The sequence below is a fragment of the Centruroides vittatus genome, unplaced genomic scaffold (assembly GCF_030686945.1).
Source record: "Centruroides vittatus isolate TY-2023 unplaced genomic scaffold, ASM3068694v2 contig_2747, whole genome shotgun sequence".
Lineage (NCBI taxonomy): Eukaryota > Metazoa > Arthropoda > Arachnida > Scorpiones > Buthidae > Centruroides > Centruroides vittatus.
In genome coordinates this window covers 63,566-88,713 of record NW_027121750.1, presented here as the reverse complement: position 1 = coordinate 88,713, position 25,148 = coordinate 63,566, and the positions used below count along the sequence as shown (strand labels likewise).

Genomic DNA, 25,148 nt, shown 5'->3' with positions numbered 1-25,148 from the left:
ATAAGTATAATTATGCTTAAACATTTCCATTAGATCCACAATAAGTGCATGTGGTTTTGAGGTGATCTCTTTTGTAATATTAGCTTAACTAGCAGATGAGCCCTGCGTTGCCCGGGCAAAAAATAACAACAGATGTTTAGATTATTAGATTCTCTCGTACATCTAATCCTTATATTATGTTAAATTATAGTATTTTATTTATATGTACAAAAGTTTATCGCACCGAGTGAGCAATGTAAGACATTTAAAAATTTTTTAAAAATTGTGTACAGTAGACGAATAAAGGACCCTTACATAAGACAATCTTTGTAGTTATTGACGAACGTTACAAAACTCAAGCTGCTAATAAGCAACAAACAAAGAACATTATTTAAGAACATTAAAACAAACGCGGTAATTTAAAAACGGGCTGGATGGCTTTTCCAGCTTGGGCCCATTGCACAGCCTACACTTACGCCTAAAGGGCTAACAAGGTGAGGAAGGTGGCCAACTAGAAGCCAACTGCATGGCAACCAAGACAAATAAATTCTGAAGGAACTGCGTAAAAATTCAATACAGCTTGGGAACACTTGCACACTTCAAGTTATATACAATGTGATCAAACTGCATATACTACTAACATATTGCATATATATTACTAGATTATTAGTACATGCTGCTTTATACTTCTGATTTGTTTACTCAGTTTCGTTAATCAGTCTGAAGATAATACAGAATTTTAGGATTGATTGGGTAAGGCAACTTGTGAGCGATGTGCCAAGGGGGAAGTGCTTCTGGGAGGACTTTCTATGTGAAACTAGCCATACACTGAAATACAGCTGTACTTCACTAAACATTCTGTGACAAACTTATATACAGACTTGCCAAAAATCAGTTAACTTTTGTAAATACTAAATTACAATTAATTATGTAGCTAAATACAGTAAGAACTATAGTTAATTTAACTGCTTTTTTAAATCTTTACACAAATTTTATAAAAAAGAACACTCTTTTAAGTAGGATACATAATTACAAATATACTGAAACACACGACTTTTGGACCACTCGGTACAATCATAATGGTACATCATTTTCGATAAAATTTGAAATACTGTGTTTATAGAATGACAGAATAGATATATAATTTATATAAACACTAAAAACACTAACAATTAAAAACGATAACCCAAATATTATTGATCTTTAACCTGATAAATCCGGGAAATCAAAGTGGTTAAAGTACCCCAAGTGTGGTAGTTAGATATTTTCTACACTCGTTTTCATTTTTGTATAAATTTTAGTTATTTACCAACAGTCAAGACGTACGATGATGATCTTTCAGGTAGAAAGCCAATAAAGAATTTATTGTTTTAAACATGAAAGATGAAGAAATTTGCTGTTAACAATACCCCAAAAGCGAATTGCCTCGTATAAAATATTTCGGATCGTCCAAATCCATATTAGACGCAATCTGATTTATAGTTTAATGAATTTATCGAGATATTATCTAACTTGGAGACGAGGATAATACAATTGTTTGCATATAATTATAAGTACAATGTAAACCTACAGTGATTTAGGCAGATTTCATATGTAAAGAAGAGTAATCTATAGGTCAAACAGTACACGATAAGATTAAAGATAAAAGGGTTTTCACCTATGTTTTTAGAGAATATCGAATTGTGGGAATTAGGGTACTCCTCATACCAAATTACTTGTCATCTGACCGTTCTCGCCTGATTAGGAGGCAATGTTGGTAGAAAAGTTTAAAGTCTCTAATCTAAATATCTAGTTTAGGTTAGGATGTTATTGACATGAGAAATGCAGCACTATATGCTGTTGGTTAGATAAGTGAGTTAGAGAACGGTTCAGTCGTATAAACAGGATAATTTAACGGATTAAACTCAGCAGTAATTTGACAAGATACTTATTTTGCATAATTATTAAAAAGCTACGGGATTAATAGTTAAATTTTTATATTACAAAAAAATGATATAGAAATGGAAGCGATGAAAGAATACACCTGGAACGAGAAGGAGTTACAGGAATTTCGAACGGCTGTTCTAAGTATCTTTAACATATTACTTGTTGTAACAATATTTGCTAGCTACGAACAAATAAATAAAATATTTCCATAGAGAACACAGACTACATGAAGGGATTATTCTACTTGTCATATCCCTATTCGCACAAAAGATAGACATCAGAACCTGTTTTTTGTTGTTTGTTTTTATGGAAATTATTTTAATGAATTTTCTTGTCTGAAAATTTCATAAATTATAAATTTTTTAATTTTTATAATGTAGGCCTATACTTCGGTATATGTTACATGCAGATTTTGTAAAACCTTTCATTATTCAGTTTTGTAATACACAAACTGGTACTTACTAACAACAATAAAATTAATGGCAAATGGAAAACAATATTCAGATACAGTAAAATTACGTGACGATGAATGATTTATTCAATACAATATTTATAGTTTTTTACATGAGATGTATGCATTTGTTTATTTGTTTTAATTTTATCAAATGTAAATTTAGAAGTGTTTCCTCACCTTTCAACAATAAATAAATAATATTTGAATATTGTTTTTGATGCCTTTAATTCATGCTGTGAGACGTGTGAAACTAAAATGTTCACTGGTCCATTATATAATTTTTTTGTAATCATAGCGGCAGGGCTCCAATCCATATATTTCCCAAGCTGTTTACATAAATCCTATCAGTCCATAAACATGAACAATCGTAGACAGAATAAATAGACAGTTGTGACGGCCTCGCTTTTCAGCATAGCCTGGAAAGCAAAAGGAAGAAAGGGAGGGGAGGGGAGGAGAAGGGAGGAAAAGAAATGAAGGAAGGAAGGAAGGAAGGAAGGAAGGAAGGAAGGATGAAAAGTGGTTGGGGATCACATAGGGCTGATGGGACCATTTACATAAACACAAACAACATAAATAACCAGTGCTGCTAAGCAGTTGACTATCAATACAGCAAATGAGTATATACAAAATATTCAGGAATGCATGACAATTTACAGTACCGTATTAATGGCTTAATACACTTGGAGTTAAGCCCTTACAAAACGTGTAATGAGAAGAACAGTATACAACAGATTAATCTCGCCAATTTATGAACCCTACCTTAATTGATACCACAGAGACCGCTGAACAAAGTTACCACTTAACAAAACAGCAGCGGTACCTTTGACTACAACATGGGGATGACCCCTGGGTGCACTGTTAGCTGAGAATTTTAATCTTATATACAAAGTCCACAAAAGCTTTATAAATGTCTTTCTTTTTGATGAACAAATTCAGAAGACATGGCCACACTTCGAGTTTAGCTGAGACTGCTGCGATGAGACTATGGTGTTCCATGTTGTAGAGAGTGCACCTATAAAGGAGATGAGCACTATCCTCCAATTCTTCGAGAGGACAGGGGCATTACCCGTTACTCTTATTTAGGAAGCGTGCCAGATACGCACGCAAGTTGCCATGGTTGGTCAATAGTTGAGTAAGCTCATATGATGGGGTGAAGTAGGAGAATTTCGCCCTTTCCTCCAGCGGAAACTGGAGCAGGAAACTGTGCATAGTCCTGCCAGTGGAACTATTATCCCATTGATGAACAATCGTCGACAAGAAGATACAGAAGTTACATTTCTAAATTAAAAATTTTTTTATATAGACCACATGTTTTATGCATTAATATATAAATGTATTAATGCATAAAAGCCAACAGACATCGCTTAGCATGTTTTAATTAAAAGTATTTAATTAATTTCTCTTGTACACGAAACAAACGAGTGTTGAGAAAGTCAAGATACGTAAGATGGAATACTTTAAGCAGATTAGTTGCAAGTTGAAAGCTCCTTATATTAACTGAGTGAAAGATAAAATATTTTAGAAGTCTCGAACACAAATTCGTGTTAATAACAACCACATGGCTTTTTTCCACATTTATTTAGTCGACTAAATAAAGGTGGAAAAAAGCCATGTGGTTGTTATTAACACGAATTTGTGTTCAAGACTTCTAGGAATAATACAACACAGTTTCACAAAAATCATAAAATATTTTGTAAAAAATTTCAACGTTAAGATTTATTTATTTGCATATAATGGCGTTTATTATAAAAACGTAACGCGAAAACTTTAAAAATTACAATTGTATTTTTCATGGTTGCAAAAGAAGATGAGCGGCTGAAATGCAAGACTGATGACATATTTCTCCTGAGTTTTCTACGAGCAAGAAAATACGACAGAGAAAGAGCTTTGAAATTACTCAAGAATTATTATTCAGCAAGGAAGAAGTATAAGGATATATTCACAGATCTTAGGCCTTCGGTATTGCAAACATATTTCGAAATGAGTATGATGAGTTATAAAATATTAGAAACTGGCCAAGTCATTGGATTCGGTAGAGTCAGTAAGTTTTAATCTTTTACTTTATTATTATTTTTATCATTAAACTGTGTTCTACAACATAAAACTTATTTATTGTTAGGTCATTGGGATCCAAGTAAAGTAAGACTAATAGATTTACTTAGATGTGTATTACTTTTCGTAGACATGGAACTAAATGCAATGAATGGTTTATATGCATTGATAGATGTGAAGGCATTATCGTAAAGACATTTTATTCAATTTAATCCAAGACTGATATACTTAATAGTATCATCTTTGTATGTAAGTATAGCTAAAAATATTTTTACTTTATAAATAAATTAATAATTGTTTTATTTAAGTGTACACAATAGAAATTGAATACAATTGAAATGATTGGACCGTTTTGAATAACATTACAAAAATCTTAATTGTAACAAACACTTATTTATTTTGACAGTGTCACAACGACATTTTCACAACATTGCAATTATTCGTCACAATGTTGTCTATATAAATAGTGCATATATATCATACTTTTCCTGTTACCAATAGAGTCATATCGCTCATCTATATAACTCAATTTTGGAGAAAACTTTTGAATTAAAATAACGTTACTTTTGGTGTAAACCAGAAGTTTGTGTGTAGTTAATCGGGGCCTGCTGCTAGGCGAGAGTTTTATCTATTCTAACTGCGTTCTCGAGGATTAAGGAACGACAGACAACGAACAAAGAAACAGACACCAGCGAAAATTTATGGGAGTAAAATTTGAAAATTGCCGTCCAGTTATACTGAATTATTATTTTTGTTTTAGTATAAATTTTATAATCATGTACCGAGTGTTTCAGAAATGTGTGTAGAACAATGAAAACTTTGTAGAGAGAAGTTAATTTTGAATCGAAAATTCTAGTGCCATTTTTGAATTAAAATGATTTTTGAGTTATAAGACTACATACCAAAAAACAGCACAATAGTTTTAATTCAAAATTATTCTCTGTACAAGCTTCTCAGTTTTTATACACAATTTTGAAACACTATGTGTATCACGAGTTTGTAATTAATCCTAAGTATATCAACGGGTAGAATACTGCATAATATGATAACTAAATATGATGAAAATTGTAAAGTGTACAACTGTTCAGAATAAAATTGTAGTATGTTGTAGTATGCTGTATATTTTCTACAACAGTAATTGATGTATGTGTATAGAAATTCTTTGTGTAATATATTATGTTATTCATAACCTTCCAAAGTATGAAGAGGCTAAAAAACTGCGAAGTATGTTATCATCTCTTACTTTTTGAATTCTTTTGATGCACAATTAGGAAAAATTTATTGGGCAGCAATAAGTTTCATCCTGACAACTCGTGTTAAACCTTCCATATTTAGAGACTGCCGTTCAAGGTTTTTAACAATTTGTGGATGCAAAATTAGCTGTCATATAAGTTAACTCGTTCTGTATCCACATTACATCATCTGGATTAAAACTAAAAACAACTTTCTGAAAATTCTTTGCATAGTGTTCAGCGGTAAGTATCCATAAACAGTACCCCACTTTGTCAAGACTGATTCAGGAGGAAATGCTACCCAGAGATTATGTGAGAAAATTCCTGTATACTTGATGATGTTTTAAAAAAACGTTTCTGAAGTTACAAATGAGTTTATTCACGAATTTCACGCATTTTTCGTAGATACGACCTCTTAAGATGGTTGTCCACCAAGTGAGTTGGACCATCTTTGGAAAAAACGTCTTCAAATCATCACCAGATACAGTAGTCGCGAAAAGTAGAGCTACCCTTGACATATGTTTTAAAAATGCGACCTCTATTTTGTTTACCAATTAGTACATAATTAGTATTGTGATAGTTAAAAAGAGCAAAAAAAAAAAAGTCAAAATACTCAATTACCTCAAACAGATTTTATTTTAAATCTGATTTACAAAAAAAAACCGAAGTTTTTAAATTTTACACTGTGACAAAATTAGAGCTAACAGAAGAAGTATGCAGATTTGCCCAGTATTTTTAGGACAAAATATTAGTATTTTGTGGCGTAACCACAGCTTCTGATTACTACATCATATCTACATTCCATTGAATGAACTAAATTGTCAAGCAGTAATTTGGGAGTCTCATACCATGCTTTTTGAATGGTAGACCACAATTCATCCGGATTCGAATATGTACGCTGGCATATACGGCGTTCAACTTCATCCCAAAAATTCTCTATGGGGTTTAGGTCTGGCGATGGGTCTGACCATGTCATAAAATTCTTTGTTTTCTGTTAAAACCAATGCTTTACCAAATTTGCTGTGTGTTTCGGGTCGTTGTCTTGTTGGGAGATCTATTTCCTTAACATTGAACGACGTGCATGAAGAAGCATTTGATTCTGCAATATGTCCTGATAAACGATTGGATCCATTGTTCCATTAATTCTATGAATTGGACCGATTCCCTTTGCAGAGAAACATCCTCATAGCATTATGCAGCCTCCACATGCTTTATTATAGGAATTATGTATTTTGGATCATATCACTGGTCGTCTGACATATCGTATACCATCACTAGAGAAGACATTGAATTTATATTCATCACTCCATAACACCTTGGATCCTTTTGTTCGCTCCAAGTGATGTGTTCGTGGGCAAACTCTATTCTCAACTTTTTGTTTTTTGCAGAGATAAGTGCTTTGCTGGTCATCTCCCATGTAATCCGAAACTAGTCAAACATCTTCGTACAGACCTCAAGCTTATATCTGGATTACCCACTTCACGTTTAATATGTGAAGCAGTTAAACCATGGTGTTGTTTTTTTTGGTCTACCTGACTTTTTGACAGAAACAATGGTCTCATATATTTGAAAACACTTTACCACTTTCGAGACAACAGTGTTATGCACATTAAAAACAGCAATTTCAGTAAAGGTCTTTTTTTCCTTCAAACACACATCTACCATTCTTTGTTTGATATCATTTGATAATTGTATTCCTCTCCAAACGACTTAGTGGACTCAATGGAACGTAGATGTGATGCAGTGATCAGAAGCTCTGGTTATGCAACAAAATACTAATATTTTGTCCTAAAAATACTGCACGAATCTGCATACTTCTTTTGGTAGCTCTATTTTTTTGTCACAGTGTAAAATATAAAAACATCGGTTTTTCTTTTGTAAATCAGATTTACAATAAAATCTGTTTGAGGTAATTGAGTATTTTGACTCTTTTTTGTGCTCTTTTCAACTATCACAATATTAAACATCCACAAGAGCCGAATTATCGGGCTAGAGTTGGCTATAATAAATAAATTAATTTTTAAAACATGTGTCAAGGGTAGCTCCTCTTTTGGTCACTACTGTATAACCGTATACGTATGGCGCATGTATGGCACATGTCTGGCGCAAACAGCAACAAGTTCTTTTTAGGATGGTCACAAACTTTGCGGCAAATTATTGAAATAAATCTGGCAATCGTGCAGTGATTTACCCATACACAATGCATCGTAAACGTATATCTTTTTTCTACTTCATTGTACAATACAGAATGAAGAGCTCTAACAATGAAATCAACAATATAACTTTCTGAAAGGTCCTAGCACTTATCCAGATAAAATTTCTGTATTTTTCAAAGTGTGTAAAATGACCAATTAAATTTTATATAATTGTATACAAAAATAATTTAACTTTTAACTAATTCTGAAGATTTATTATTAATAAACGTATTGTCGATTTTTATTATCGATAATATTAGATTTTCCTGTGTTATATATATATATATACCTATATCGCATCTTTTTATTTACAGGAATATTTCATTAAAATGAGTTTTATTCAATTTTTTTCTTCTTTTTAGCAATGTATTTTGGTAACTTACTAGGGGATTCACGTTCTCAACGTTAACAAATACGTGCGTGCTATTGTAGAGATGGCTCTCCCGTTTCTCCCTTATAAATTAAAGCAGAGGGTGAGTATTTCCTTCCGGTGTAACCATAACATAATGCGTGAAAGTAACATACATTTACCGATTTTTAATGTTTCTGATATAATGCTTGGTTATGGAATGATTTAAGAGAATGAAGTCAAGAAGACAAATAAGTACATGCATACATAATAAACAAATGAATTACTTCACATTTTGAGTAAAAAAAAAATGTGAATTTATATTATTCATATAAAATTTCATGTTTGTTAACCGAATTGTGTTGACTAACTCTTACATTAATTTTAGAATACAATTAGTGTAATTTAGAAAGAACAAATCTATAATAAAATATCATGATATAAATGAAAATACTTTTAATTGTTAATTTCTTTCAGCTTCATTTTTACGGGTCAAACATGAAGAATCTCCACAAAACAATCGATCCAAAATATATTCCTGCAGAATTTGGCGGCGATTTGTTTCCTTTCGACGTATCTGAAACTAATCGTAAGTAGAGAGACATGGAAGAATTCTTTGTTGAAAACGAAAAATATTGGACAGAAGAGGAAATATCTGAAGACTGAAATTAGAAAACGTGCTTTTTTAAATAATGCGGTATGTAGGTTGGTTATGATTATACTGAATGCTTCAGGTAAGAAGGCAGTGTGACCGGTAAATTTGTTTATATTATTTAAATCGAAACATTGAAATTATTTTGTAATGTATTCTGTATAAATTTATTGTCAGAAACTGTAGCACTAATCACGATCTGTTAGATTGATAGTAAAAGATTGGCTTTATTGTAGAGATTTTGAAACATTTTGCAAATGTATACAGCAACTTTCATATAAATATTTATAAATACTTTTTTTATTTATCTTTTAAAAATTTTTGAAAGTGAATTATTTGAATCCATCTCGAAAACGCTACGAATAAGTAAAATTATTCTGTCTTCTGATTATAATTTGAACGACTTTTTGAATTTTTGACAAAGATGTACTTTTTATACAAGGTAAACAAGGGATAGATGACAGAAAAAGTTTTGTAAGCTGGGAGTTTTAACTAAGTTTTATTGGGGAAAAAACTGACGTAGTGTTTCTCATAGTAACAAACAAAAGAATGTGCAAAATAATAGTGTTTTCCGAATAAGAGATTAAAAAACAAATATAATTTACTGCTGAATTACCGTTTTACTATTACAAGTGTTGGTTATTTGGTAAACAGTACATAGGTGAGCCCATTATCAGAGCCTACTCTTGTTATTTTAAGCGCTGAACCGGATTAGATGATGAACACATGCAATTAATGTATAAAGTAAAACGATGCACACGTATAGATAAGTTGTGTTATAGTCCATCCTTCCACACGTATTCTTCTGACCCTTTCATCTTACATTGACTCTCCAGCTCAGGTTGATCCACGTCTATTCTTTCGCTGCGCGGACTATACTTGAAAGCCATGCTTTCTGTCTTCGCAGTTTAAACGTCATTGCTGTAAAAATATGTGAATAACCCGAATGTCTTACTTTCTAACTTAATTTTTTACACATTTACTGTAGCCTTTAAAATTTTAATATCAGCAGAAGACTTTTGTTTCGTGCATGTAATACTTTAGAAGCTTGAATAATGAGTGTACCCTGTTGTAAGTTTTGATTGAAATCATCGATTCTGTGAATGAAACTCTCGGTTTACGGTGAATGAAGCACTCGGTGTACGGTTAAGTAATGATTCAAGTAATTATTTGTACGACAATGTTAAAAATAAAAGGGATGGAAATAAATACATAAATGTTTGTTAATCAGTTTCTATGAAACAGCGTTGTGCCAGATTATTGAAAATTCTAGATTTCTGAATATTTTCGGGAAATTCCGTAAATTTTACGCAATACAATCATTAACGTACAGTACATATACCAGCACGTGCTGCTTCATACTTGCGTTTTGTTTGTGCACTTTCTAAAATCAATCAACAAAGGAAGATAACACAGAATTGTAGATTGATTGAATAACGCAACCTGGATTATTTGTAAAGTGGAGAATGCTTCCAGGAAGGACTTCTATGAGATACTGGCCTTAATAATTAAATATAGTTGTTGAATACAATTGCTTTAGGCTTATATAATTAGACTCTTAGGAAAAAAAATTGTAGTGTTCAAAAATAATATTAAATTACGTTATATAAGAAGAAGAAAATGTTATTTTCGCTGTCTCAGTTCATTGTGATGTAATGGGATTAGATATGTTTATTTGTTGTGATTTATTGATAAAAGGGTCAAACCGTGCTAAATACCCACGATATCAGATGTATACCAAATTCTATCAACAAATCTAGCAACTTAAATTATATTTAATTACAAGTTTGTATTGACACTTAATGTTACGAATTCAGTGAAAATAATTTGCATAAAACTGCTCTGAAAAATCTGGTGTAACTATATCATATTTAGAAATACACGCTTAAATTTAAATTTAAATCAATGAATAATCATTTAAGATATATTATTAGAATACTGACGATTACAAAAGTGATATAATGTTTATGATAACGACATTATCTCTATTACGAAAATATCAATCATTAACGTTATTGATTATATTATTTTTTCTAGTTTAAAGTGCATGGTCTAGATATGGAGTTTAAGATTACAACGACGCGTCACAATTTACCTCGATAGGGCAGGGGAATCCGGGAGACTTGATCATTTAGGATAGTTGAACCGGTTCATATATTTTCATTAAATTCTGCCTGCTTGCGGCTATGCACGCAGCAAGCAGGAAAGTATTTTAATTCGCTTCTACTGTGAGCGAGGCAGACATGTTTATTCTTTTTGATGTTAAAAAAGTTTTTGATAATGTCATCGTTATCGATTTATAAATCAAAGTTTGTACAAATGTATTGTGTTAAGTACACCATACGTTAACGTAGGTTTAGGCAGTCGAAGTTTCGGTCAGGAGATTTGAACTTATACAAATTGGTGAACTGACAGAACTTTTTCTCAGAACGAACTGAATGCTTCTACTGTAAACTTTTTAAACAGTCTTTAGCTACAATTACTGCTTTTATTGTTTCCTTATTCTTAAGAATGGCACATACCTTCGACGAGGCTACTTAAATATGGTGGCCAAATTCGCCACTATTATGTTTTGCAATAAGTTCCTGTTTCATTTCAGTCGTTGATACTATGGTTAGTGTAGGGATTACATATATAGTATAATCAAACACTACAAAAATAAAGTGAATAAAAGCACCTAAACACACGAGCGTTACTTAAGGGATATTTTCATAGCGAGAGCAAAAGATGGCTTAAGAGCACAACAGATGGTGTTACTCAATGGGTGCTTTGATTCATTCAATGCCATGCTCATTTTACTTGATTAATTTATTATACAAGAAATGAAATCAGTCGTTTAAAGTATAAGATAGTAAAACTTTAGATTTTTCGTACTAATGTGGTTCTGATTTACAGAATAAAAAAATAAACCAGTAACAAGTTGCTCAACTTTCCTGGCAACATTTAAAATTTTGGTGGCGCCATCTGTTATCATATATTATTTTAAAAATATTTTAGATTTTTAACTATTATAAAATGGCAAAAAGCCTAATTTTCACCAGCAGGATGAGTTTTATAAAAAATTGTAAATACAGTCAAACCTGTTTTTATGCGGGGGATAGGGACCGCATAAAAGAAAATGCATAAAAAAAATCGCGCGAAACTTCACGAGTGGCTATAAAAAATAGTTTTCGCAACACAATTTAAAAAATATTTTTTTTTATGCGGTGAATAGGGACCGCATATTAAAAGTCTCACGTAGAAAATAACTCGAAACCGTACGAAATAACTAGGAATTGCTTTTTTAACTCCTTGGGCTTTTTTCTGCAACACCTAATGGGGAAAAAATCCTCTAAGAATTTTAATTTTTATATTAATTAATTATTTCTACTTAAATACGAATCTAACATTAAAAAGTTAAAAATAATCGTTAAATAATGATTTTATTTGATAAATATAGCTGCAGGAAGTGTTATTTCATTTAACAAGGCGTGAAATTTCACACCTGCAGTCTAAAGCTGGAGGGGAGCTAACTTACCGCATCTGTTCAAATATAACATAATATTTATGGTTTTTATGCTATTTAAATAAGAGGGGACCGAAATAAACGTATGAGAAAAAAATTTTTCTGAATAAAAGATGAAAAAACCTGCTGATGTCATAGAAAACAACCAATAGAGTTTTTAAAAATTTTACAGAAGTCAATTATGTTCCAATTTAATTGAAATTTTCATATACCGCACAAAAAAAAATCGCACAAAACAAATCGCACAAATAAAAATCGCACAAAAAAGACCGCACAAAAACAGGTTTGACTGTACTAATAATGAGTAAAATTGTCATTGAGTTCGAATCTACTGGATTCACACGCGACCACCTTTATCTTCCCACCCCTCGACTTTTAACCACCAGAATTTAACAGTGTCAATCTCCCTAAGAAACATACTTCTCCACAAAATTTCAGAATTTTTCGAGAAAAAACACAGGATTTATTAAGCTTCAAAGAGGGTGAAGAAAATCGTGCCACACAATAACATCCATACGTACAGAAATTACCTCCCGCCCATTGTTTTGCATTTCTTGACGTTTCAAGGTGGCTTAAGAAGAAAAATGTAAAAATTTAGAGTGGTCATTTTCTGACTGATCGCCATACTTTCTCACTATTATGGGAAGCCGGCTGGAATGTAAAAAGGAAAAATAAATTGTGTGTGTGGTAATTAATATCTCAGGATGGAATAATCATTAAAATGCGAAATTTGGTATGGCAGTTTGAGTGTAACGAATATTGATACTGTGAAATTTTGATAGTGGTAAGGTCGTTAGAATGGAAAAATAGAGGGGTCATAGGACATATTTCGAACTTAGTAAGGTTTTTACTCGTTATTAGCATTTACAATATTTTATAAAACTGGTTGTTACACTCAAAATTAAGCTTTTTATTCATTTTATTATAATTAATAATATAAAAAGTTTTTAAAATGATATCTCACAACTGTCGTAAAAGTTACAGAACTCTGCTGAATTTTTTACATTCTAATATTGAATAATAACGATATAATTAAAATCACAATGTTGATCTTATAGTACAAAAAATTTTATATTTTCTAATATATTATGAGTCGTACGTTATCATTGTCATAATATCAAATACATGCAAATTGTAAAGATTAAAATGTTCAAAAAGTAGAATCTAGTGAAAGAAGTAAAGAAGTAAAATGTTCGACCAAATGGTTAAGAGGGATCTGGAAGGAATCTATGTGGATCGATAAACCTTTAAAATATTTTTGGGCGTGTTGTTTCTAGATTACTCACCAATCGACAATTGGCTTAAAAAAAGACCTCCAAATACCCGCAGAAAGTAAAGAAAAAGTAAAGAATATTGGGACAAACAATAATTTTGGCCAAGTGGAGTTTTCCAGGTTTTCTTCACATGTTAAACACCTAAATATGAGCCAGTTACCCTTAAAAAACCTAACGGGATGCATCCCCATAGACAGATCACCCAAGTGTTGCGTTGCTGTAACTAACAAAACAAAACCGTTAATAATTTCTTTTAAAATTAATGTTAACAGATCGATAATCACTAACTCTGTCGTCAATAATAAAAAAAAAAACAAACAGTGAATACATCAGTCATTCAACGAGTTTTTGGGGATATTTTAAAACTCTTTCCACCCTGGCACTAATAGGTTTTTTTTAGTAAGCCCATTATGGGTTCAGCCAGGCCCACAATGGGGCAGCCGGGTGGTAACCTGGGGGTAATGGGACAGGACCTGAAATATCCGTATAGGAAATGTATAGATAAGGCAAATGACACTTTTGATGGTAGTTAATTAACGCCAAAGGACAATTGTTGGCTTTATCTACGAACCAGTCGAGAGGCCCATCGGGGTATACATACTAAATAACAAATAATAATAATAATATACTGAGTATTATACTGTAAAATTATAAAATAATATATATTGTTAATTTAAATAATAGCTATGTGCGCCCCTAGTGGCCGTTTTTGGCATACCGTTACAAAAAAACGAAAGAATCCGGTTTTTCAGCTTTATATAGTAGATTATACTGACTCATATTACTATTCCTAACACAGAGTAAATAACAAAAACAGATATGGAAATTTCTTTCAAGTCTCACTTCTGGCTGATTCTTCTTCACGAGAACCCTCTAAATTATTGATAATTATTAAAATATTAATAAACTTTTATGAATTATTTTAAAGATTTTATAGCATGTAAAATAAAATCAAAATCTATAGAATTTGTAGGAAAGCTCCAAAACCTTTATGGATGCATAGCATTATGCCTGTCCTACGAATGTGTATGGATTCTGTGTTAGATAAAGCCCTATGGTATGTTACGCGAATTATTTAATATACTTTTATGTTAAGCTGTCATAAGAAAAATTTGAATTTATGTATGAATTTTGATATTTAATTGACTGAAGAGGGGCATTGCCCGAAACGTGGTACCATACATGTAACCCGTATCAACTAAATAAAATGGAATATCGCGTAGTGTTGAAAAAATAACGCACCTTGTGTTTGTGAATTAATATTAATTATAATTGTATTCGATCGCTTTTTCTCTTTATTTTTTAAATTAACTGAGTGGTTTTGTTACAGACTTTCTATTCCGAATTACAATTTTCTAGAACCGCAGCAAACCAAATAATCACGCTAACATTGACAAGTGTTATTATTTCTCTCCCTCTAATATAAATGGATTTCAAATCATCTGTCTTAGTGATTCGTCTTCTAGAAAGAATATAATACTTTTAAAAAATAAATATCCCAATAAGATAATTCATTATGATTATTTAATTTAGCAACAGATAGCACCTAACGCCTGTCTGTAGTACCAAATTACTTAGCATTCACTGAATATTCTGCAACAAACTTATTTGGCAATGCGCAAAAGGCTCCCATGTTTCCTCACCACGGAATCGAAGGGTCAGTACTACTTTGATAATGCCACATCAGTATTCTAACACCAATGTCTTTAAGGACAGACACAGAAAGCCTTATGTTCGCTTATTCGCGCGAGCGGTCGCGTTTGTAGGTGCTGGGCTCGGTTGGAGCTTGGAGATGACCTGAGCTGCAACCGGAAGAAGTGAGTGGACTCCACTACGAATTTAACAATTAACAATACCCGTTTATTTACATAGAAATAATATACATAAGTTGTATAAGGAGCTTAGCTTACTGCTAATTCTATATGACAATTAGAGAAGAAAGGGAATCATCGTTAATATCGCGGGTCCCCCACTGCAGAGAAAGGAAGTTTACAATCGTCCGCGTGTCAATAAATACCTTAGTATAATCCAGGTTGACCCTTGTTAAGAATCAAAGGATCGGCGGATCGATGTCCTGCTGGTCTGAAAGGTTGTTTGGGAGATACTTCGACGAATCAGAAAAGTGCGAAATTCTCTGAATGTCTTAAGATAGGCAAAGCATTGGTGAAACACACGACTTTTGGACCGCTCGGTAGAATCATAATGCTACATCAGTCTCGATATAATTTGAAATACTCTGTTAATAGAATGACAGAATAGATAATTATTTAATACAACATTAAATCTAGCTCCATCTATCTATTTTTTAAACACACACAATATAAACAATAATCGAAATATTGTAGTATTTATGAAACCGTGCCGGTGCTTATTCTGCAACTTGAACACAAACTATATGGTGTATTTTCTCGGACACATGGCAATATTTCATCACTAATTTTTCTTCAGTTGATCGTGCCTCGGTGGAGCGACACGTCCTCCACCGCACGATCAACTGAAGAAAAATTAGTGATGAAATTTGCCATGTGTCCGAGAAAATACACCATATAGTTTGTGTTCAAGTTGCAGAATAATCGAAATATTATTGATCTTTTACCTGAAAAATCAGGGAAATCAAAGTGGTCAAAGTTCCCCAAGTGTGTTAGTTAGAGATATTCTACACTTGTTTTTATTGACAAGACTATCGTATTGTTTATAAAATCGTACTGCCTTTTGATGTTACCAGCTTAAAGGTATTAAGGAGTACATGTCAAGGGTTGATATTTTGGCATAGAGTATTAGGTGCCCAAATCATTTGCTAATAAATAAAATCAGACTTGTAGGTAGTCAGGGGACTGAGAACAAAGTCAAAATAAAATACAAAATGGCGAATCTCTTCTACAAACAGACAAAATAGACACCTCACCCCACCGAAGCCACCCATAGTGGGGAGAGTACCACCCATAGTCGTTCTAGGAAGTGAACTCTGATCTTAGGGCTAAACACGTAGTATTTTCTTTGTTAAATAAAATTTGTAATCTAATTTTGTAAATTTGGAAGTGCTTCAAATATTACGTTAAAACAGGGTTATAGGTCGTTACAAGTGGGTTTTTTTTAACATTATCTAGTATAGTAAAATCGTGGGACCGATAAAAATTTGACGTGTAGGGCAGAGCCGATACAAATTAAGTAAATTACCAGTTTCTCAGTTAATTTTTACCGGAAGAACAGAAGACCCAGAACACGTGGTCGAGGTCAACAGACAAGGTAAGACCGAACCCAGTATTGTTTGTGCAAAATAAAAAAATAAAATCGGACGATACAATAGCCACGATTATTTTTTTTCATAAACGGGATATTTTCGTTAGGCATCGACAAAAATTCAACCCGGGCCGACACGCAACGGAAAGAAATTTCTACATTGGATAGGTTAATTTCACCAAAAATACACCTTGGACGACCTCGTGGTAGTGGCCGGCGAAATTTGAACGATCGCGCTCAAAACCAGCGATACCAAAGATTGGAAAATGAGAACGAGACCCGCCTTGAGCGTCAAAGTGATTGTGCTTAGTAGTGAGTCTCCGAGACGTAGTCTTGTCCCAAATACGGTTTTGCCGTTTTACTTGTTTTTGTATAAATGTTAAATGTTTAGCAACCGTCAAGATAAAGGACGATGATCTTTCAAGTAGAGTCAATGAAGAATTGACTATTTCATACATGAAAAGTTAATAAGTATCCTCTTAACAATACTCCAAAAGTGAATTGTCTCGTGTAAAATATTTCGGATCGTCCAAATCAATCTTAGGTGCTATCTCATTTATGGTTTAATGAATTTATCTCGATATTCTCTAACTGGAAGACGAAGATAATACAATTGTTTGCATATAATTATAAGTACAATGTAAACCTACAGTGATTGAGGCAGATTTCCTATGTAAAGAAGAGTAATCTATAGGTCAAACAGTACACGACAAGATAAAAGATAAAAAGGTTTTGACGTATGTTTTTAGAGAATATCGGATTGTGAGAATTAGGGTGGTCGTCTTATCAAATAATTTGCCATCTGCCCGTTGTCACCTGCTTGTGAAAAGATATTGGTGTTTACACACCTGGCCAAACATATAGTGATAATTAAATAGGCCGACAGGGGGAAGATTTTTTACTGTTTCAGCCTGTGTTCACGCTTTTTCTAAATCACGTGCTTTTAATTAAATTCTTTTAATACTTTAATGTTTCTGAAACGAAAATAATGAATGTAAAGTTAAATGTGTCGGAATGTTCCGGTGAGAGATTGGGTGACGTTTCCTCAAAAAACTTTTTATGATTATTTGACGAAATTGAATGACACCGAAAATCCAAACACACATGTTTCTACAAATGCTTCACACGAATATAATGAAAGATGTCCGATTAACAAACGAAAAACAATTTTTTCATCAGTTATCCTAGTCCAAAGTTTAAAGTCTAAACTAACTTTCTGGTTTAGATTACGACGTCATTGATATGAGAAATGCAGCTTTATATGCAGTTGGTGGGATAAATGAGTTAGAGAAGGTTTAAGTCGTATAATACAGGATAATTTAATAGATTAAACACTGCAGTAATTCGAGAAGATTTTTTTTTGCATAATTATTAAAATTCTACGAGATTAATAATTCAATTTTTATGTTAAGAAAGATATTACACGAATGGAAGCGAGAAAAGAATATACTTGGAACGAGAAGGAGTTACAGGAATTTCGAATGGCAGTTCTAAGTGAGTATCTTTTGCATATTAATAAATATATTTTGATAAATTATATAATGAAAGTTTAGTGTTGTTCGATGTTTAATATTATATTAATGATAACATTTCTAAATTATGGAGTTCATAAACATTCATTTTATCTTACGTCGATCCAAATGTAATATTATATAAAATTTCAGCGTTTAATACAAAGAAAACATATTTTTATTCAACACTAAATATATTTTGAATTATATGTTTTTAACGACGAACAGATTCTTTTTCGATTGTAATTAATCATTCAAATAATCTCTTGTTTCTGTTAAATAATAAATACGCAGCAGACAATCTAAAAAATACTTAAAGTTTACATTTGAATACAAAAACTAAAATTAAGAACTAAATAATTAATTCATAAATCTAATTGTATGAAAATAAACATGTTAATTGTTCTAACTATATCTGTTAGCGATGAACAAAGTAATTCAAATATCTTCACAGACTACATGAAGTGCATATTGTACTTGAAATATTCGTATTCGCACGTAAGACAGACTCATCATAACTTGGTTTTTGTAGTTTATTTTGATTAAATTGAAGACCTACTTTTCTTGTTTGAAAATTTCATATATTATAAACTTTTTAATTTATATACCGTACATGTTATATGTATTTTCTGTAAACCTTCCATTGGTCAGTTTTGTAATACGAACAGCGAGAACGTTTCTAACAGAACCATATCGAGTAGGTTTTTGGACACAGGAGAAGCAATTATGTAATAAAAAAGATAGATGTCTTTGTCTAAAGTACATATGAGAAGATGAGATCAGCTAGCGTGTTAGATGACTTTAGTTGTCTGTTTTTATTCTTCTTGTCCCATTACAGAAGTTCACAACTTTAGGTGTGATAATATTCACATTTTTTCAGCTACTCTTCGCAATTTATTTCTGGAAAGAATTCACAGGCATTTACTAATTATACGAATAAACAATAAAATTCATTTCAAATGGAAAATAATATTCAGATGCAGAAAAATTACGTGATGATGAATTTTAACTTCTCCAAATAAGTTATTTATGGTTCCCAAGGTATGTATCGTTAAAAACTCCCGTAGATAATCTTGTTACTTCTGATAAGAGAAGCACGGGCATGGTCCCTATTAGTCCCGTGTTAAAATTTTACCATCGCCTCTTGCTCACCACATGATTCATGCATTAACTTGTAAATGTATTAATGCATAAAAGCAAACAGATACTGCTTAGGATGTTTTTATTGTAAATATCTAGTTGATTTATTTTGTGGACGAAAGAAATGATTATTGTGTAAGTCAAGATATTTAAGATGGAATACCAAAAACAGATTAGTGTCAAGTTGAAAGCTCCTTATATAACTGAGTAAAAGATAAAATATTTTGTAAAAACTTAACGCGAAAACTTACAAAAACTATGATGGTATTTTTCATGATTGCGAAACAAGAGGAGCAATTGAAATGTAGGACTGATGACATATTCCTTCTGAGTTTTCTACGAGCAAGGAAATACGACAGAGAAAGAGCTTTGAAATTACTCAAGAATTATTATTCAGCAAGGAAGAAGTATAAGGATATATTCACAGATCTTAGGCCTTCGGTATTGCAAACATATTTCGAAATGGGTATGATGAGTTATAAAATATTAGAAACTGGCCAAGTCATTGGATTCGGTAGAGTCAGTGAGTTTTAATCTTTTACTTTTTCATTATTTTTATCATTAAACTGTGTTCTACAACATAAAACTTATTTATTTTTAGGTCATTGGGATCCAACTAAATTAAAACTAATAGATTTACTTAGATGTGTAATACTTCTAGTAGACATGGAACTAAATAACCATCCTTTGCAAGTGAATGGTTTATATGTATTCATAGATGTGAAGACATTTTCGTGGAGACATTTTATTCAATTTAATCCAAGATTGATTTATTTAATAGTATCATCTTTATATGTAAGTATAGCCAAAAGTAGCTTTATTTTATAAATAAATAAAGATATTAATAACTTATCTGTTTAAACATACACGATACAAATTGAATAAAGCTGAAATGATTGAACCTTTTTGAATAATAATACTAAAATCTTAATTGTATCAATTATTTACTGTGGCATTGTCACAATGCCGGGCCGCAATTTTTCTTCACAATGCTGTCAATTTTAATAGTTCCTGTACATCATACGTTTTTTGTTGACAATAGAGTCATGTCGTACATTTATAAAACTCCCTTCTGGAGAAAAGTCTTGAATTGAAATAAAGTCACTTGCGGCCTAACCCGGAAGATTGTATATAGTTAATAGGGGCCTCCAGTAGGTCTCGACTTTCATCTATTCTGTCCGCATTCTCGAGCATTGAGGAAGGACAGCTAACGGACAAACGGACAGAAGACAGTGTTAATTTATTGGACTGCAATTTTCAAATTGCAGTTCAATAAATAAGTATGATTGGGCTGCAAATTATTGACCACGATTATCTTTGTTTTTAGTATAAATTCTATAATCATCGTATACTGAGTGTTTCAGAAATATGTGTAAAACAATGAAGGGAAGTTAATTTTGAGTCGAAAAGTCTAGTGCCATTTTTGATTCGAAGCGTTTTTTTAGTTACATTTTAATTTAAAATTAATTTCTCTACATCCTCTTTATTTTTTACATACATTTCTGAAACACCCTGTATGTTATGAATTTGTAACTAAACCGCGGAATATGAAGTTGTAGAAAACTACATAATATGCACCTAAATGCGATATAAAGTGTATAACTCTTCTGACAAAAATCGTAATATGCTGTATATTTTATTCGACATTAATTGATATAGGTACAGAAATGCTCCATGTGATAGGTATATTATAATCTGCCAATGCACTAAGAGATTTAAATACACAATGTATGTTATCGTTCCTCACTCTTCTCTATAAGTTTTGAATATTTCTGATGCACAATTTGGAAAAATTTATTGTGCAGCAACAAGTTTCATCCTGATATCTCGGGTTAAACCCTCCATATTTAGAGACTGCCCTCCAAGGTTTTAAAAATTTGTGCAATGAATGCAAAATTAAATTTTTCACAAGTTAACTCTTTCTGAATACCGGGAATTTTCTGGAATTTCTTCAATACACACGGCATCATCTGGGTTAAATCTAAAAATAACTATTTCAAAATTCTTTGCATGGTGTTCAGCGGTAAGTATCCATGTACCTACAATACCCCACTTTGTCAAGACTAATTCAGGAAGAAATGCTACCCAGAGATTATATGAGAAAATACCTGTATACTCGATGATGCTTTTAAAATACGATTTACAAGCTACAAACAAGTTTATTCACAGATTTCGCGATATTTTCATACACGCGACCTGTTAGGATGATCTCCACCCAGTGAAATAAGCCATCTTAAAATCATCGTCTTATTTAACCGTATATAAAGTGTGCAGGTATGCGCAAACAGCAACAAGTTGTTATATTTTTGAAATGGCCACTAAATTTGCGGCGAATTATTCTAGTAAAATCTTGGCAGCCGTGCAGTGATTTGTCCGTACACAGTGTAAAGTAAATGTATCTTTTTGCTACTTCATTGTAGTATACAGAATGAAGAGCTCCAACAATGACATGAACAATATGTCTTTCTAAGAGGTTCAACAATTTATCCAGATAAACTCTCTGAATTTTTCAAAGTGTAACAGAAGACCAATTACCTTTTATATAAATATATACAAAAATAATTTTACTTTTAAGTAATTTTGAAGATTTAGTATTAATAAACGTATCGTCGATTTTTATTATCAATAACATCAGATATTCACGTGTTTTATATATCGCAATTTTATTTACAGGAATATTTCAATGAGTTTTATCTTAATGTTTTTCTTTTTTTAGCAATGTATTCCTCTAACTTACAAAGGGATTCACATTGTCAACGTTAACAAATACTTGCATGCTGTTGCAACAATGGCTTTCCCGTTTCTCCCTTATAAATTAAAACAGAGAGTAAGTATTTTTCAAGTGAACTTTTAATATGAATAAAAAAGCTTTTCACTCGAATTTGGTGATTTGGATTTAGAGAAAATGATTTGCTTTTTCTGAAGTTTTGTAAAATATAAGTTCAGGAAAAATCGATTCATTGCAGTAGTTATCTATACTACTAAAAATCTGAGGTTGTTTGTTTCGTTGCAATTAAATACATAGATAAAAAACACCGCAAAATACCACTTAAAAGAAGCCCATATGCCAAATGAGAACAAAAAAAACTAAAACTAATTTCGTTATAATCAGGAAACAAATTACCGAGTTATCATCGGTTTTTCTTCTCATGATGCTCTTTAAAATTGCCGATTACTGTTTTATACTTATATTTAAATTTTCTGACGGTAAACTGTACACGAACTTTCGATTTGAACCGGAAGTCATGATATTTCAATTACGAAAATCTCACTAGAACAGAGTTAGTTAGTTCGAGTCTGCGATAATACGACGTATTTTTTGAGGGAAATCTATAAAACGAGATGTGCAGAAGCATTACACATCTCTAAAACGCTGCCCAAGTGTGGCGAGTGGATAAAACCACTGAACACTGGTGTTAGTTGGTCATGGGTTCATTCATTGTTAATGGACTGGCCACGTAGACTATCCGAGTTTTCATCACGTTTATAAGACCTTAATAGGAGCCAGTTTCTCATAAAAGATTTTTGAAAAAATCGTCCATATGTTGTGATGCAGTATACGAGAAAAACTATAAAACGGTACTAACACCTATAATTGTATCTTCTATTCTTTATAAGTTTTAAGAAGGAAATGATTAATGTGTCACGGATTGTCTAGTAAATTATTACTTAAATCTGATTGTAGTTTTTTTAATTTCGCTTCTGTACCTTAAACGTACTGAAATGAATACTTTTAATGAAGATTATTTTAGAATAATTTTCGACTAAAATACGTTAATAATTACCATCTTTCTAGTTATGCATAGGTAACTTGTTTAAGAAAAAATTGCCAGTCACTACTGTCAGATTTGATGGCGAATTCAACGTAGAATTTGGAACCAAGCGAACATAAACCTGTTTAAAACATACACTCTACAAATTAAATTCTGACGTTATTTGAGTAATAAAAAATCGAAGCTTTGTCTTGCTATACCTAATATGTGAATTTAGTCCTTCATTGCTCTGCCTCCCTATTGTGTCCCTTATCATTTTTGTTTCATTGTATTACTAGGTATGGTGTAACTAAAACGTAATGCGTCAAAGTAACACACATTTATCAATTTTTAATGTTTCTTATGAGATGCTTAGTCATGGATAAATTGAAAAGAATAAAAACGAAAACAATAATAAACCGTTTAACGTTTTCAATAAATGTAATAAATGTAAATTTAAATTATTCATATCAAATTTCACATTTGTGAGCCTAATTCTGTTGACTAACTAATCTAAAACTAATCATTAGTTTTAGAATATAATTAGTGCAATTTAGAAAGAACAACCCTGTAATAAAATATTTTTAATTGCATATTCATTTTAGCTTCATTTTCATGGATCAAACATGGAAAATCTTCACAAAGAAATCGATCCAAAATATCTTCCTGCAGAATTTGGTGGAGATTTGCCTCCTTTCGACGTATCTGAAAGTAATCGGAAGTTGAACGAAATGGAAGAATTCTTTGTTGAAAACGAAAAATATTGGACAGAAGAGGAAATATCTGAAGCCTAAAATTAGAAAATGTTCTGCTTGAAATAATGCATTCGGTATTCGGTAGGTAAATGTAGATTACGAATGTTATGATTATATCGAATGCTTCGTGTTAGAACTTTAATATGAAGACAGTGATTAGCAAATTCGTGTATATTATTTAAAACAAAATATTTAAATTATTTTGTAATATATTATGTATAAATTTATTGTCAGAAACTGTTGGGCTGTTCACGCGATCTGTTACATTCATAGTAAAAGTTTGGCTTTGTTGTAGAGATTTTGAAACATTTTTTCAAATGTACAACAACTTTCGTATAAAAATTTATAAATACTTCTCTTATTTATTTTTAAAAATTTTTTGAAAGTGAATTCTACAATTTAGATCCATCTCAAAAACGTTAAAAATAAGTAAAATTATTTGGGGTTCTGATTACTTTTTGAACAATTTATAGAACTTTTTACAAAGTTGTACTTGTTTTATAGGGTAAACCAGGGTTGGATGGCGAAAAAAGTTTTTAATTCTGCGAGTGTGAAAATAAATATTATTGAAAAAAACTGAACTGTAATAACAAACAAAACAACGAGCAAAATAATAGTGTTTTCCGAACAATAGATTCGAAAAAACAAAATATAATTTCCTGCTAAATCACCATTTTATTATTTCAAGTGTGGGTTATTTGGTAAACAGTTCATGGGTGAGCCTACTCTGTTATTTTTTACCGATTACAGTGTAGACTCATTATTCAAACTTCTAAAGTCTTCCGCTGGTATTATGATTTTTAAGGCTACAGTAAACGTGTAAAAAAGTTCTGTAAGTTAGAAAGTGAAACATTCGATTTATTCACCTATTTTTATAGCAATGATGTGTAAACAGCGCAGATAGTATCCATGGCTTTCCACTACAGTCCGCGCAGCGAAAGAATAGACATGAATCAACCTGAGCTGGAGGAGTCAACGTCAGATGAAAGGGATGGAAGGATACATGTGGAAGGATGGACTATAACACAATTTATTTATACTGTGCAACGTTTTATTTTATACAGTAATTGCACGTGTTCATCATTAATCCGGTTCAGCGCTTAACCCCTACATAACTTTGTGGAAAATATTG

The 25,148-nt window shown here is 31.8% G+C and overlaps 2 protein-coding genes across 2 annotated transcripts; both read left to right on the top strand.

The window, feature by feature from the left end:
* Positions 1-1,979: 1,979 nt before the first annotated feature.
* On the top strand, positions 1,980-17,326 carry LOC136972017 (clavesin-1-like). The gene is made up of 7 exons (XM_067266570.1): positions 1,980-2,046; positions 4,167-4,400; positions 4,479-4,498; positions 8,225-8,311; positions 8,665-8,776; positions 16,766-16,864; positions 17,250-17,326. The coding sequence occupies exons 1-7, from the start codon at positions 1,980-1,982 to the stop codon at positions 17,324-17,326; spliced, it is 696 nt and encodes a 231-aa protein (XP_067122671.1).
* Positions 17,327-18,314: 988 nt separating this feature from the next.
* On the top strand, positions 18,315-24,062 carry LOC136972025 (clavesin-2-like). The gene is made up of 5 exons (XM_067266578.1): positions 18,315-18,352; positions 19,799-20,032; positions 20,111-20,304; positions 22,226-22,336; positions 23,867-24,062. Exons 1-5 carry the CDS (start codon positions 18,340-18,342, stop codon positions 24,053-24,055), a joined length of 741 nt encoding a protein of 246 aa, XP_067122679.1. The 5' UTR covers positions 18,315-18,339; the 3' UTR covers positions 24,056-24,062.
* The last annotated feature ends 1,086 nt before the right edge of the window (positions 24,063-25,148 follow it).

Excerpts from the sequence above, each read along its gene's own strand:
- LOC136972017 (XM_067266570.1), top strand. The coding sequence starts at position 1,980 with ATGGAAGCGATGAAAGAATACACCTGGAACGAGAAGGAGTTACAGGAA. Across the intron at positions 2,047-4,166 it reads ATTTCGAACGGCTGTTCTAA|ATGAGCGGCTGAAATGCAAG; the intron begins GTATCTTTAACA and ends TTGCAAAAGAAG. Across the intron at positions 16,865-17,249 it reads GGTCGAGGTCAACAGACAAG|CAACCGTCAAGATAAAGGAC; the intron begins GTAAGACCGAAC and ends TTAAATGTTTAG.
- LOC136972025 (XM_067266578.1), top strand. Across the intron at positions 20,033-20,110 it reads CATTGGATTCGGTAGAGTCA|GTCATTGGGATCCAACTAAA; the intron begins GTGAGTTTTAAT and ends ATTTATTTTTAG. Across the intron at positions 20,305-22,225 it reads TAATAGTATCATCTTTATAT|CAATGTATTCCTCTAACTTA; the intron begins GTAAGTATAGCC and ends TTCTTTTTTTAG.